Genomic DNA, 13,048 nt, shown 5'->3' on the forward strand with positions numbered 1-13,048 from the left:
ATGACTTGGAGACCATATAAATCTGTAGTGGAAGACATGGTGGGGTAAGCCTAGGAAATCCTGGAGGGAGGGGGCAAAGGAGGTTTTGTGTGCAAGGGGCTTGAACTTCCAGCAAGTGCGCATGAGCATGTTAGAAGCTAGTAGAGACAAATGGTTTTTATGACTTGACGTGCTGTTAGAGTGTGAACAAAGTAACATTTGTGCAGAGATTCAGGGAAACCAGCAAGCCGGACTTGAGTCCTGGAGGTGGGAAGTACAGTACCTGCGCTCTGAAGGAGGGGTGTTGATATGTTGCAGTTGTTTAACTGCAGTGTAGGTGCACCTCTGGCAAGACAGTGACAGAATGAATGATGATGAAAGTGTTTCTGCTTTTATTGGGTCACCCTACCTCGGTAGGAAACAGCTGATGTGTCAATAAAAAATATTGCCTCTTTTGAAGTATTACAAGAGTTATACCTTCAACTCACAATTTTAACATTAGTATTCATTTATAATAATAATAATAATAATGTAATATATTTACTACAAGTATATGTACATGGTATACAGGCCTAGCTGACATCAATGACAAACTACTATATAGAAAGCTGCTTGTTATGCTGAACATATCAGGCAAATTAGGTCACCTTTGTCCCAGGATGCGACCCACACCAGTCGACTAACACCCAGGTACCCATTTTAAACTGATGGGTGAACAGGGACAGGGGCAGTAGGTGTCTTATGGAAGCACGTCTCTAGTGTTTTCCAGCCATACCGGAGGAGATTCAAACCCCAGACTTCAACTGAACTTTTAAAACTTATTTTGGCTAAAACAAATATGCTATTATATGTTTAGTAAAAGTCATATAATCTTTATCTCTATAACGGAGATAAAACACCTCAATTATTGGGAGCGCTTGAGGTTCCTAAACCTGTATTCCCTGGAACGCAGGAGGGAGAGATACATGATTATATACACCTGGAAAATCCTAGAGGGACTAGTACCGAACTTGCACACGAAAATCACTCATTACGAAAGCAAAAGACTTGGCAGACGATGCACCATCCCCCCAATGAAAAGCAGGGGTGTCACTAGCACGTTAAGAGACCATACAATAAGTGTCAGGGGCCCGAGACTGTTCAACTGCCTCCCAGCACACATAAGGGGGATTACCAACAGACCCCTGGCAGTCTTCAAGCTGGCACTGGACAAGCACCTAAAGTCAGTTCCGGATCAGCCGGGCTGTGGCTCGTATGTTGGTTTGCGTGCAGCCAGCAGCAACAGCCTGGTTGATCAGGCTCTGATCCACCAGGAGGCCTGGTCTCAGACCGGGCCGCGGGGGCGTTGACCCCCGGAACTCTCTCCAGGTAAACTCCAGGTAATAAGTACATGTACAAGGTATACACGCCTAGCTGACATCAATGACATCCTACATATAGAGAGCCCCCTTGTTATGCAAAGCATTTTGGGCAAATTAGGTCAGTTTTGTCCCAGGATACGACCCTCGCCAGTCGGCTAACACCCAGGTACATATTTTACTGATAGGTGAACATGGACAGCAGGTGTCTTAAGGAAACACGTCCTAATGTTTTCACCCGTGTTGGACATAGACCCCTGAACCTCAGTGTGTGAACTGAGTGCACTACCAATCTTCAAGAATGTATGATTATCTTATAATTTAGTAAATGAAAATAAGTTTTCCAATGTCTTAAATTTTAGCATGTACACATTGTTTTCTGTCTACCCCATAACATCTTTTCTCACACACAATGTACTGTACCTGCAGTTTCCAGACTTCCCAAACATGTGTTCTTGCATCACCAACTTCTGTTTTTTTTTTTTTTCCAGAAGTGCATCTTAATACTTTTATCAACTGGTACTTCTCCATTTCACTATGCTAAATATTATCTTTCTCTTCTGTCAGAGTAACTAATATGATGATTATATTATAGTTTCTAGAAGAGGGTAAGATTAAAATTAAACTTATGTAGAACATACTCCCTAAAACCCAGCTTCATTATTTTCAAAAGAAAGTCAACACAGCACAGTCATTAATTTATTATTGCTGAAATTAAAAAAAATCACTTTTATTATTGCAGCATGAGGAAGGACTTGGCTAACAAATAAAATCTTGTGAACAACAATGAAATATATTGTTAAGTATGGTACGATGTAGGCTATCCACTCTGATTAGCTAATTATAAATTAAGGATACCCATTTATTTATTTATTCATGTCTTTGCAAATAGTACAGTGAGATTTTGTATTTACAATATTGGGTTGCAATGCAAAGAGAGCTTCTATTATGCTTAGGCATTATGGGCTGACTTAACATTATTGGCTTACAGACTACTTAACACTAAGAATTATGTCATAGTTGTACAGTAGAATATTAATTGTATCAGTTGTACAGTAGAATATTAATTATATCATAATTGTACAGTAGATTATTAATTATAAGTGAATCTAATTTATATAAGACAAAATATATATTCATATATTCAAAAAATGCTTTTTGTGAAAACAATGATTCAGTTATATTCCTGTCAACAATGGATAAAAGGCTCAAAGTAATTGTTGAAATTATAATGTGGGAATATATAAATAAGTATGTGTGTACTGAGTATTTAGCATTTAGTCTAGGGTGTTTAAGTGACTTTTGAGAAGTCTTAAATTGATTTTCAGACCGGGTTACTTTAGTATCTTCTGGTAATTAATTCCAAATTTTGGGGCCCTTTATGTGCATAGAGTTTTTACACAGTATGATATGGACATGAGGTATATCAAAAAGAGATCTTGTGTTATGGTCCTGTATAGTCCTTGTGGCTTAGCGCTTCTTTTTGATTATAATAATAATAATAATAATAATTGTGTTATGGTCAAGTGTCCTGCTAGACATAAACAACTTGCCTGCTTTTATGTACAAGAAAGCTTCTCAAGTATTGTCACCAATTATCGCAACGCTCTTTAACAAATCCATTAAATCATCTACCTTCCCAACAATCCTCAAAATAGCGAGGGTCACTCTGATCCACAAAGGAGGTGTCCAAGCTGACTTGAATAACTATAGACCAATATCTAACTTACCACTGCTCTCTAAAATCTTTGAAAAATTAATTCATAGACGGATCTATTCCTACCTCGTCTCACACAACATATTAAACCCTTGTCAGTTTGGATTCAGGAATAATAAAAGCACATACTAGAACTAATATATACACATGCTAGAACTAAGATATACCGCACTTGAAAAGAAAGAAGTCCCACTTGGCATTTTCATTGATTTACGTAAAGCTTCGATACAGTCGACCATGAACTGCTGTACTCCAAATTAACGCACTATAGTATCAGAGGCCACTCCCTCAACTACCTAAAATCATACCTTAGTAACAGAACTCAAATATGTGTATGCAAATGATGCAAACTCTTCCACCCAACCAATCACAGTAGGAGTCCCACAAGGAAGTGCCCTTGGACCACTCCTCTTTCTCATCCACATCAATGATCTACTGAATGCATCACAGCTACTCAAACCCATATTATTTGCAGATGACACTACATATGTCTTCTCCCACCCAAACCCAGTCATACTAGCAAACACTGTCAGTGCCAAATTCCAGAAAATATCTGCCTGGATGATGACTAATAAACTTACCCTTAAGTAAATCAATGAAAATGCCCAGCGGGACTTTTCCTGAATCCAAACTGACAAGGGTTTAATATGTTGTGTGAGACGAGGTAGGAATAGATCCGTCTATGAATTAATTTTTCAAAGATTTTAGAGAGCAGTGGTAAGTTAGATATTGGTCTATAGTTATTCAAGTCAGCTTGGTCACCTCCTTTATGGATTGGAGTGACCCTCACTATTTTGAGGATTGTTGGGAAGGTAGATGATTCAAGGGATTTGTTAAAGAGTGTTGCAATAATTGGTGACAATACTTGAGAAGCTTTTTTGTACATAAAAGCAGGCAAGTTGTTTATGTCACCTGCCTTGTTTTTAAGGGTGTTGATTATGAGCAAGACTTCTAGTGGGTTGGTTGGAGCTAGGAATAGCATATTTGGGTAGGTACCTATGATGTAGTCTGATGGATGTGTGTTTGAGCTTGGTATTTTGTTCGCTAGATTTTTTCCTATGGTGGAGAAGAAAACATTGAGTCTGTTTGCTGTTTCAGTTGGTGTGAGTAGGGGTTCGTCTGATTTTGTTAGTTTCATTGTTTTGCTTTTGGATAACTTTTTAGTTCCAAGAATTTCAGATAGAGTTTTCCAGGTTTTTTTTCATATCACCTTTGATGTTATGTAATCTATTTTCATAGTACAATTTTTAAGATCTTATCAGGCTGGTAAGAGCTGACGAGTAACGTTTAAACTGTTCTGTAGTTATTTGACCCATTCTATACTGTTTTTCATATTTGTGCTTTGTGTTAATGGATTTGAGGAATAGTGTGGAATAGTGTTACTGTGCTACTGTAGTTTTTTTGATTTACAGAATGATTTATTTGATTTACTCAGTGTACTACTTGCAAAGAAATAAATGAATTTGAATTTGAACTTGTGCAGTGCCACTCATCCAAAAATATAATTCCACACTAATTCAGTACTTTGTACAACATTATACAGGATCTGTATGGGTTGTAACATTGTTTTATAATTAATATACTTATGAGTATACAGTTTATGTACCTTTTCAACATTTTTTTTATATATTGGACCACTTTCTATATCTACACAAATTCAGTAGTCATAATCTTCTATCTTGTACTTTGTATTTTGAAAAACAGATAGTATATGAAAGTAAAATATACCTTCCTATCATCTCATACATCAATTCATTGTAAAGGCATGGTACTAATCATCCTTCTCTTGGACTGTTCAACAGTTTTTCTTGATAAGGCCTATGTTTGCTGAAGATACAGAAGCAGAGATTTAGGACCATCAGCTGTACCACTTGAAACCAACCTGAGTCCTTTCTCTCGAGTGCCAAGCAGTCTGGTGAAGACATCAACTGAATATTAACCTAGCCTTGTGGGATCTCCAGCTTAAGCCTTCTAACTACTCAGCCCTCATGGACATATGTAATGATTTAATAAACTTTTTCTTAGTTATCATTATTACTCACATAAATATAAAAAAGTACATAGGTAATTTGATGCAAATTTTCTCAACTTTATAAAAAAAACATTCTTTTATATTCATGTGAAGTGCTAAACATATAGGGATCTTACAGTGTCTGGAGAGCAAAAAGGTGACAAGGATGAAATAAAATATTGTATTGGTCATATGCCCACCTGAGCATATGACCAATATATGACCATTAATGCCTGTATCTCAAGCAAGGGCATTAATGATGTTTGGCACAACACTGGATGGCAGATGGATCATCTTCCAGAAAGAAAGACAGCAAGTTCAAGACAATAAATGACGAGGTTCATGGATCTCGGCATTATGTCGTGTACAATTGATATTATGCTAAGATTCGTGTATCTTATCACCATGCAACATCTGGAACATCACAGCATCATTATCAAAATTACAGGACATGTAATTTCAATGAGTAAAATTAGCTATAACATTTAAATAACATATACTATATTGTAAACTGCGTAAATACAGTAAGTCCTCACTTAAGGTCAATTTTGTTATAATGTTGATGAGTAAAAATTGATTCCTGTCCTGGGCCACTGTCTCTGTGGAATTTGCACGTTCATTTTTGAACTGTATGGTGGTAGGAGGTGCTCCTTACAATTTTTGCCTTGCAAACATTTATTCATTGATTTAACCCTTAAACGGTCCAAACGTGTATATACGTTCACTCGCGTAGTGCCCCAAATTTTTTGAGAAAAAACAAATCTTTTTTTTTTTAAAGGAAAAAAGGAGCATATGGTACCCAGGCATCCCCAATTATTTTAATATGGCACACAGTGAGTGCACATATCTATTCTCTCATGTCTAGGTGGCTCAGGCTTATCGTGGCAATGTTGAATGAATGACAAAGAAAATGTATACATATATACGTTTGGGGTGCTACGCGTGTGAACGTATATATATATATGTTTGGACCGTTTAAGGGTTAACTCTGTTGCAATGAGTGCATGCCTGGAGGGGGTTACCTGGGGGGTTACTGTGCACCCCTAATGTTTATATCAATTAGCCTATTGTAAAATTTATTTCATTATACATCGTTTCGCTTAAAGTTGCAGTTTCCAGGAACCTATCAGTGATGTTAAGTGAGGATTCACTGCACTATAATGTGCGATAGCTAAGATAATTTTGTCTCTCAAGAAGATACATTAGAACTACAGTACGTAGTAGTCTAATAGTAAATATTACAAGGAAAAGCCCATAGTTATTCATAGTATTACAGTCAGTCTAAAGATAGAACTAATACATTGTAAAAATACAAAATATCTTGTAATAAATTTTAGTTAAAAATTAATCATTTAGTGGAAGACATTATATTAAGATTTACCATTGAAAATAAACCTTAACTTCAAGAGAATTAAAGAGCAAACATGGAGGAAATGATGTACAGTATAGTAATGGTTGGAGACCTTATTAAATGTTTAAAAAAAAAAAGGAAAACAAAAATGTGAATTTTAAATCTTGGACATAAAAGTATAATGGCAATTTAAAAAGTTATTAGGAATTGTTTCAGGAAAATACATTAAGCACAAAATTGTTTAAAAATTTTGTTTTATATTCATTTAGTTACATATTTTAATCCATCTGGGGTGCTATTACAAATTTTTGGGGCCTTTTATTTGTGTCTGGTTTTATAAAGGTTCAGGTGAACGTGGGGACTATCAAGTGTGATGCCTGTAACACTTTTCCAGGAAGTGTCTTGGGCCACCACCATCATTACAATGTATTGAAAATGTGGAGTGAATGGTATGGTAGTATGTGTAGCATAGTAATTTGCTTAAAATTTGAGGTTTTGACAGCTTCCTTTTTTTGTGTGTGATACTTGCTTTACAGTAGAGATCTGAGGTAGAATCCCAAGTACATATTCCCTGGGTGCGATATGGGTAAATGAGAGAGAGAAATAGAGTAGTGTTTATAGTACGTATATTATTATTATATTTAGAAGGAAACACTAAACCCATAGGGGCATTACAGCACCTGGGGAATGGGAGGTAATCAGGTTCAATCCAAGGAAGAGGAGGACAGGTTCAGTCCAAAGAAGGAGAGGACAAGTCCAATTCCTTGGATCAAGAGCTCCTCATCAGCATCAGGGAACCTCTTGAGGGATAGGGGGGGTTAATAATGTACATCAGGGGACAGTACTAAATTTTGGAAAGTATTCCTACAGCTTTTTAAATGAGCTGGATACGAGAATCAAATTTCAGTTTATTATCTGTGAATCTAGGAATGTACCCTTATCCTTATAAAGATGTCTAATTTTACACATGATTTATTCCCAAAAGTTTTGAATTTATCATTATGTATGGTGTTAAAGTCAGGGGGGTCAGAGTATGATAACAAATAGGTTGTGTCACCAACAAAGAGTACTTACTATCTTAAGATGCTGTACTCACCTATTTGTGTGGTTGCAGGGGTCGAGTCACAGCTCCTGGCCCCGCCTCTTCGCTGATTGCTACTAGGTCCTCTCTCTCCCTGCCCCATGAGCTCTATCATACCTCGCCTTAAAACTGTGTGTCATTTGCTGAGTTAGTGATGTACAGTAGAGGAAGAAGGGAAGAGAGCCTAGTGGAAGACACCCAATTTGGTTAGTTGGGTAGTTCAGGAAGTACTGTTATGTGGTATCATCTGTTTGTTAAGTAGGATTTAAACCATATGTGCCCTCTGGATCAGTAGTAATTAAGTTTGTGAAGAATAGTGTGATCATGTGTGTCAAAAAAGCCTTACACAGATCAAGAGAGTCCAATAAGATACTCATTTCTTTCAAGTGCTGCATAAACTGCCTTTTTAAGATTGTATCATTTTATTTTAATAGGAACTTAAGTTACAAGCAAATTCATAAAATAAAAAATATAATTAGTTCTAACAGGATGAGTGTTATTAGTTTAATAATTATATTACAATACAAAACAATATAATGAAATAGAAGTTTTCTGAGGGTTATTTCTGCAGTCATGGATAAAAGTAGAGACAAGGATAATACTATGTAACATTATCAGTACAACAGCTATGTTTGAAAGAAGGAATTGCAACATATGGGAGAACGGTGGTCCCTTGAGTTGAGGCATTAATCCATTCCAGATGACTAAATAACAAAAAGGCACAATACCGTGACTGGAACGATACACAAATAACCCGCACATAAAAGAGAGAAGCTTGCGACGACGTTTCGGTCCGACTTTGACCATTGACAAAGTCAATGGTCAAAGTCGGACCGAAACGTCGTCGTAAGCTTCTCTCTTTTATGTGCGGGTTATTTGTGTATCATTCCAGATGACATTTCGTATCTTGAAACTGTCTTAACTCAAACCTCAAAATACATGGTTTTATGGTAATTTGTCACTGATATCTTGATAATAGTATGGTTCACTGTGGATTATTATTATAATTATAACCAAGTGCTAAACCCATATGGGTCATGCAGCACTGCCAGTTGATTGTGGAAAGTCATACTCACACACCAATGCACTAAGTCCAACTCCTGCATCATGTTTTACACAATTTCTTGTTTGATCTTCAGAGAAATCTTCTGTTTGCTGCATATTTTAGGGGCCACAATAGCTTGGTAACACAAAATATGGCATAAGTAAATCACAAATGTGTATTGTATCATATTTTTCCTCACAACTCAAAACTAAATTCCTTGATAACTGTAAATCATAACTCAAAGTTATCATAACTCCAGCCTGTCATAACTCAAGGGACCACAAGATAGAGAAAAAAGCTACAAGAAGAACAGGAATGGAATTAGACGAAAACATCACAAGGTTTCAGGATGTGTTTGACAATCTTAATTGTTGGCAATGTACTATTATATCTAAACAAAGTGCTAAACCCATGTGGGTCATTCAACACTAAATAAATAAATAAAAATGAACTTAGCAAGCAAACAAATTTTCAGTGACTGAAAAATAAATAACAGTATACAGTACACTAAATAAAATTTTCTGGGAGGTGGATGAGAAGAAGTGGAGAGAAAGAGAGGAACAGCAGAAGCAAACACTGCAGCATGATTATTATTATTATTATTATTATAATCAAAAAGAAGCGCTAAGCCACAAGGGCTATACAGCGCTGCAGGGTAGGGAAGGAAGCGAGGGTATTGGATGGCAGAAGGGAGGAGGGATGATCAGCAGGTTACAGAAAACAGCGGGGCAGGGGATAGTACGGGGGAAGAGGGTAGCAAGAGATTGAAGTAGAAAGGGCTGAAGGTATCAGAATTTGTGAAGTAAGTCAGTTGTTGTCAAAAAGTCAATGAGAGAGTCCGGATGAAAGGTGGGTCCATCAGCGAGAAGGGAAGGTAAAGAGAGAGCAGCGGAGCGAAGACGACGACAGAGGTAAATTCTGCGTGCTCGTTGATAAAGTGGGCAGTCCAAAAGAATGTGGCTGACTGATAATGGAGCTTGGCAATTCTCACAGAGAGGAGCAAGACGCCTCTCCATGAGATATCCATGAGTAAGACGAGTATGGCCAATGCGAAGACAGGAGAGAGTAGTCTCCCAACCTCGACACTGGTGATAAGAAGACGGCCAGTAACCTATACTCGGTTTAATAGATTGAAGTTTGTTGCCGAGCATAGTAGACCAACGTTGTTGCCAACGGGTGTGAAGGTGGGAAGATATTGCAGCAAAATAGTCCGTAAATGGAATACCTCTATAAGAGACACTGCAGCATGAGAGCTCTTTTTTTGGTTATAGCTGTATAGCCCTTGTGGCTTAGCACTTCTTTTTGATTATAATAATAATTTTTTGGTTATTATTGTACTGTACTTCGGAACCTGGCATTTAGTACATCTCTCAAATTTCTTCCTTGGATTCATTATATATACAGTACAGTAATTCCTTGATAAAATGGACTTCTATAAAGCTGATATTGGCTAAAACAGACAAAAAGAAGAAATTTGTCAGGACAAAGACTAGACACGTACGTTTAATGAAGTGTCCTGTTAAAATAGCCATGCAGATCAACTTTGCTATATCACATAGCTGTCCATTCCAGTCATACTATCAATAAAATGAACCATCTTCACTTAATCGCAAGTTTGTCTGGTACGGGCTTTGTATTGGACATATCCATTTTCATTGTTCCTGGGCAGCTGGGCCAGTGACTCAGCCTGTGTTAGTTTGTTATTGTCTGTGCCACCACTTGCATAGCATCATCATTTTGTTTCCAATTTCTCTGGACTTGGCATTTTTAATAATTTTATTAAAGTACCCTATACAGTGTTATTAACCCTTTGACTGTCACAAGCCCATTTCTGAAACTGCTATTTTTTTTTTTTTATCACACCGGCCGATTCCCACCAAGGCAGGGTGGCCCGAAAAAGAAAAACTTTCACCATCATTCACTCCATCACTGTCTTGCCAGAAGGGTGCTTTACACTACAGTTTTTAAACTGCAACATTAGCACCCCTCCTTCAGAGTGCAAGCACTGTACTTCCCATCTCCAGGACTCAAGTCCGGCCTGCCTGTTTCCCTGAACCCCTTCATAAATGTTACTTTGCTCACACTCCAACAGCACGTCAAGTATTAAAAACCATTTGTCTCCATTCACTCCTATCAAACACGCTCATGCATGCCTGCTGGAAGTCCAAGCCCCTTGCACACAAAACCTCCTTTACCCCCTCCCTCCAACCTTTCCTAGGCCGCCCCCTACCCCGCCTTCCTTCCACTACAGACTGATACACTCTTGAAGTTATTCTGTTTCGCTCCATTCTCTCCACATGTCCGAACCACCTCAACAACCCTTCCTCAGCCCTCTGGACAACAGTTTTGGTAATCCCGCACCTCCTCCTAACTTCCAAGCTACGAATTCTCTGCATTATATTCACACCACACATTGCTCTCAGACATGACATCTCCACTGCCTCCAGCCTTCTCCTCGCTGCAACATTCATCACCCATGCTTCACACCCATATAAGAGCGTTGGTAAAACTATACTCTCATACATTCCTCTCTTTGCTTCCAAGAACAAAGTTCTTTGTCTCCACAGACTCCTAAGTGCACCACTCACCCTTCTCCCCTCATCAATTCTATGATTCACCTCATCTTTCATAGACCCATCCGCTGACACGTCCACTCCCAGATATCTGAATACATTCACCTCCTCCATACTCTCTCCCTCCAATCTGATATCCAATCTTTCATCACCTAATCTTTTTGTTATCCTCATAACCTTACTCTTTCCTGTATTCACTTTCAATTTTCTTCTTTTGCACACCCTACCAAATTCATCCACCAATCTCTGCAACTTCTCTTCAGAATCTCCCAAGAGCACAGTGTCATCAGCAAAGAGCAACTGTGACAACTCCCACTTTATGTGTGATTCTTTATCTTTTAACTCCACGCCTCTTGCCAAGACCCTCGCATTTACTTCTCTTACAACCCCATCTATAAATATATTAAACAACCACGGTGACATCACACATCCTTGTCTAAGGCCTACTTTTACTGGGAAATAATTTCCCTCTTTCCTACATACTCTAACTTGAGCCTCACTATCCTCGTAAAAACTCTTCACTGCTTTCAGTAACCTACCTCCTACACCATACACCTGCAACATCTGCCACATTGCCCCCCTATCCACCCTGTCATACGCCTTTTCCAAATCCATAAATGCCACAAAGACCTCTTTAGCCTTATCTAAATACTGTTCACTTATATATTTCACTGTAAACACCTGGTCCACACACCCCCTACCTTTCCTAAAGCCTCCTTGTTCATCTGCTATCCTATTCTCCGTCTTACTCTTAATTCTTTCAATAATAACTCTATGTCGAAAAATATTTGAAAAAAAAAAAATTCTTACCAAAATGTTAGGAATATTTTACTAAAAAAATTTTTTTGCCATCAGTTCTTACCGAGATATAGAGGCGCAAAGTTGGCAGAAAATGAGCCGCATATGGCAACAGTGGCGAATGCCGCTCGCCCGGTATTCTTTTATTTACTCCAATTCGTAGATTTCTTTTATTTTCCAATATTTTTCTTTTCTAAATAACTTATGTGGCCTGTGAGACCAAAGTAAGGTGCATTGTTCAAATATACACCCATTGTATACAACACAATAACTGCACAAACATTATCATTATTATATTGTTTACAAAACTTGTTTACACAAACCAACAATACAAAACATTGTTTATTACTATTGTTCTATAATATATATACATATGTACAGTTACTGAACACTTTCCTAGAACTGCTGCAGCTTGTGTAACTCTTTGAAACATGGGTATATGCAGAGTGGCACTTGACACTCCTCACACATAAAACGAGTGTCTGCATTTTTGTAGGCGTTTTGTGGTATGTGCACAGACAAAACACCTCTTCTGAGCACTTTTCTTGAAAGCAGTAGGAGGCAGTTGTATGGGGTAGTGATCACCAGGCCTCAGACGAGATGGCATGTGTTGGTAATTTTGCGGGCGCTGGTCTATTGCAGGTGTTGCTCCTTGGTACTTGAATATTATTTGTCTGATGACTGACAAACAAAATTAACCATATTTTGGTTTGTTGTTGGTCTTCAACTTGTACATGTTATAAGCATTCAGCATGGAAATATCAAGAAGATGGAAAAAAGTTTTATGTACCAAACGAGATACACCTGTATGAGGAAATGACATCTATATTAAAAGACAAGAACACCAATAAAACATCCTTCTTGAAAGACATGTCAGCATGGTATAACAACTGGGAAAAAAAGATGGGTGGTAGGGATAGGGCTGTCTTGGACAGTGCTCCTGAGGGGGCTAGTGCTGTCCTGGAGGACAGTGCTGAGGGTGCTAGTGTTGTCCTGGAGAAAAGTGCTCTTGAGGGTGCTAGTGCTGTTCTGGAGGACAGTACTGAGGATGTTATTGTTGTCCTGGAGGAAAGTGCTCCAGAGGGTCCTAGTGATGTCTTAGAAAATAGAGCTCGTGAGGGTACTAGTATTGTCC

The 13,048-nt window shown here is 38.0% G+C and overlaps 1 protein-coding gene across 8 annotated transcripts in view; it reads right to left on the bottom strand.

Moving 5' to 3' along the window:
• The window catches only part of Adck1 (aarF domain containing kinase 1), a 121,499-nt gene that overhangs the window by 9,632 nt on the left and 98,819 nt on the right, over positions 1-13,048 (bottom strand). For 7 of the 8 annotated variants that reach the window (XM_053776287.2, XM_053776292.2, XM_053776289.2 and 4 more), the window contains one exon: positions 2,023-4,966. The exons of the other annotated variant lie outside the window; for it this stretch is intronic. In XM_053776287.2, the coding sequence (XP_053632262.1) occupies positions 4,830-4,966 (137 nt within the window). In that variant the 3' untranslated portion in view covers positions 2,023-4,829. Of the gene's footprint in view, positions 1-2,022; positions 4,967-13,048 lie in introns of those variants that run through there. 8 annotated transcript variants of the gene reach the window in all.

The sequence above is a fragment of the Cherax quadricarinatus genome, chromosome 19 (genome assembly GCF_038502225.1).
Source record: "Cherax quadricarinatus isolate ZL_2023a chromosome 19, ASM3850222v1, whole genome shotgun sequence".
Classification (NCBI taxonomy): domain Eukaryota; kingdom Metazoa; phylum Arthropoda; class Malacostraca; order Decapoda; family Parastacidae; genus Cherax; species Cherax quadricarinatus.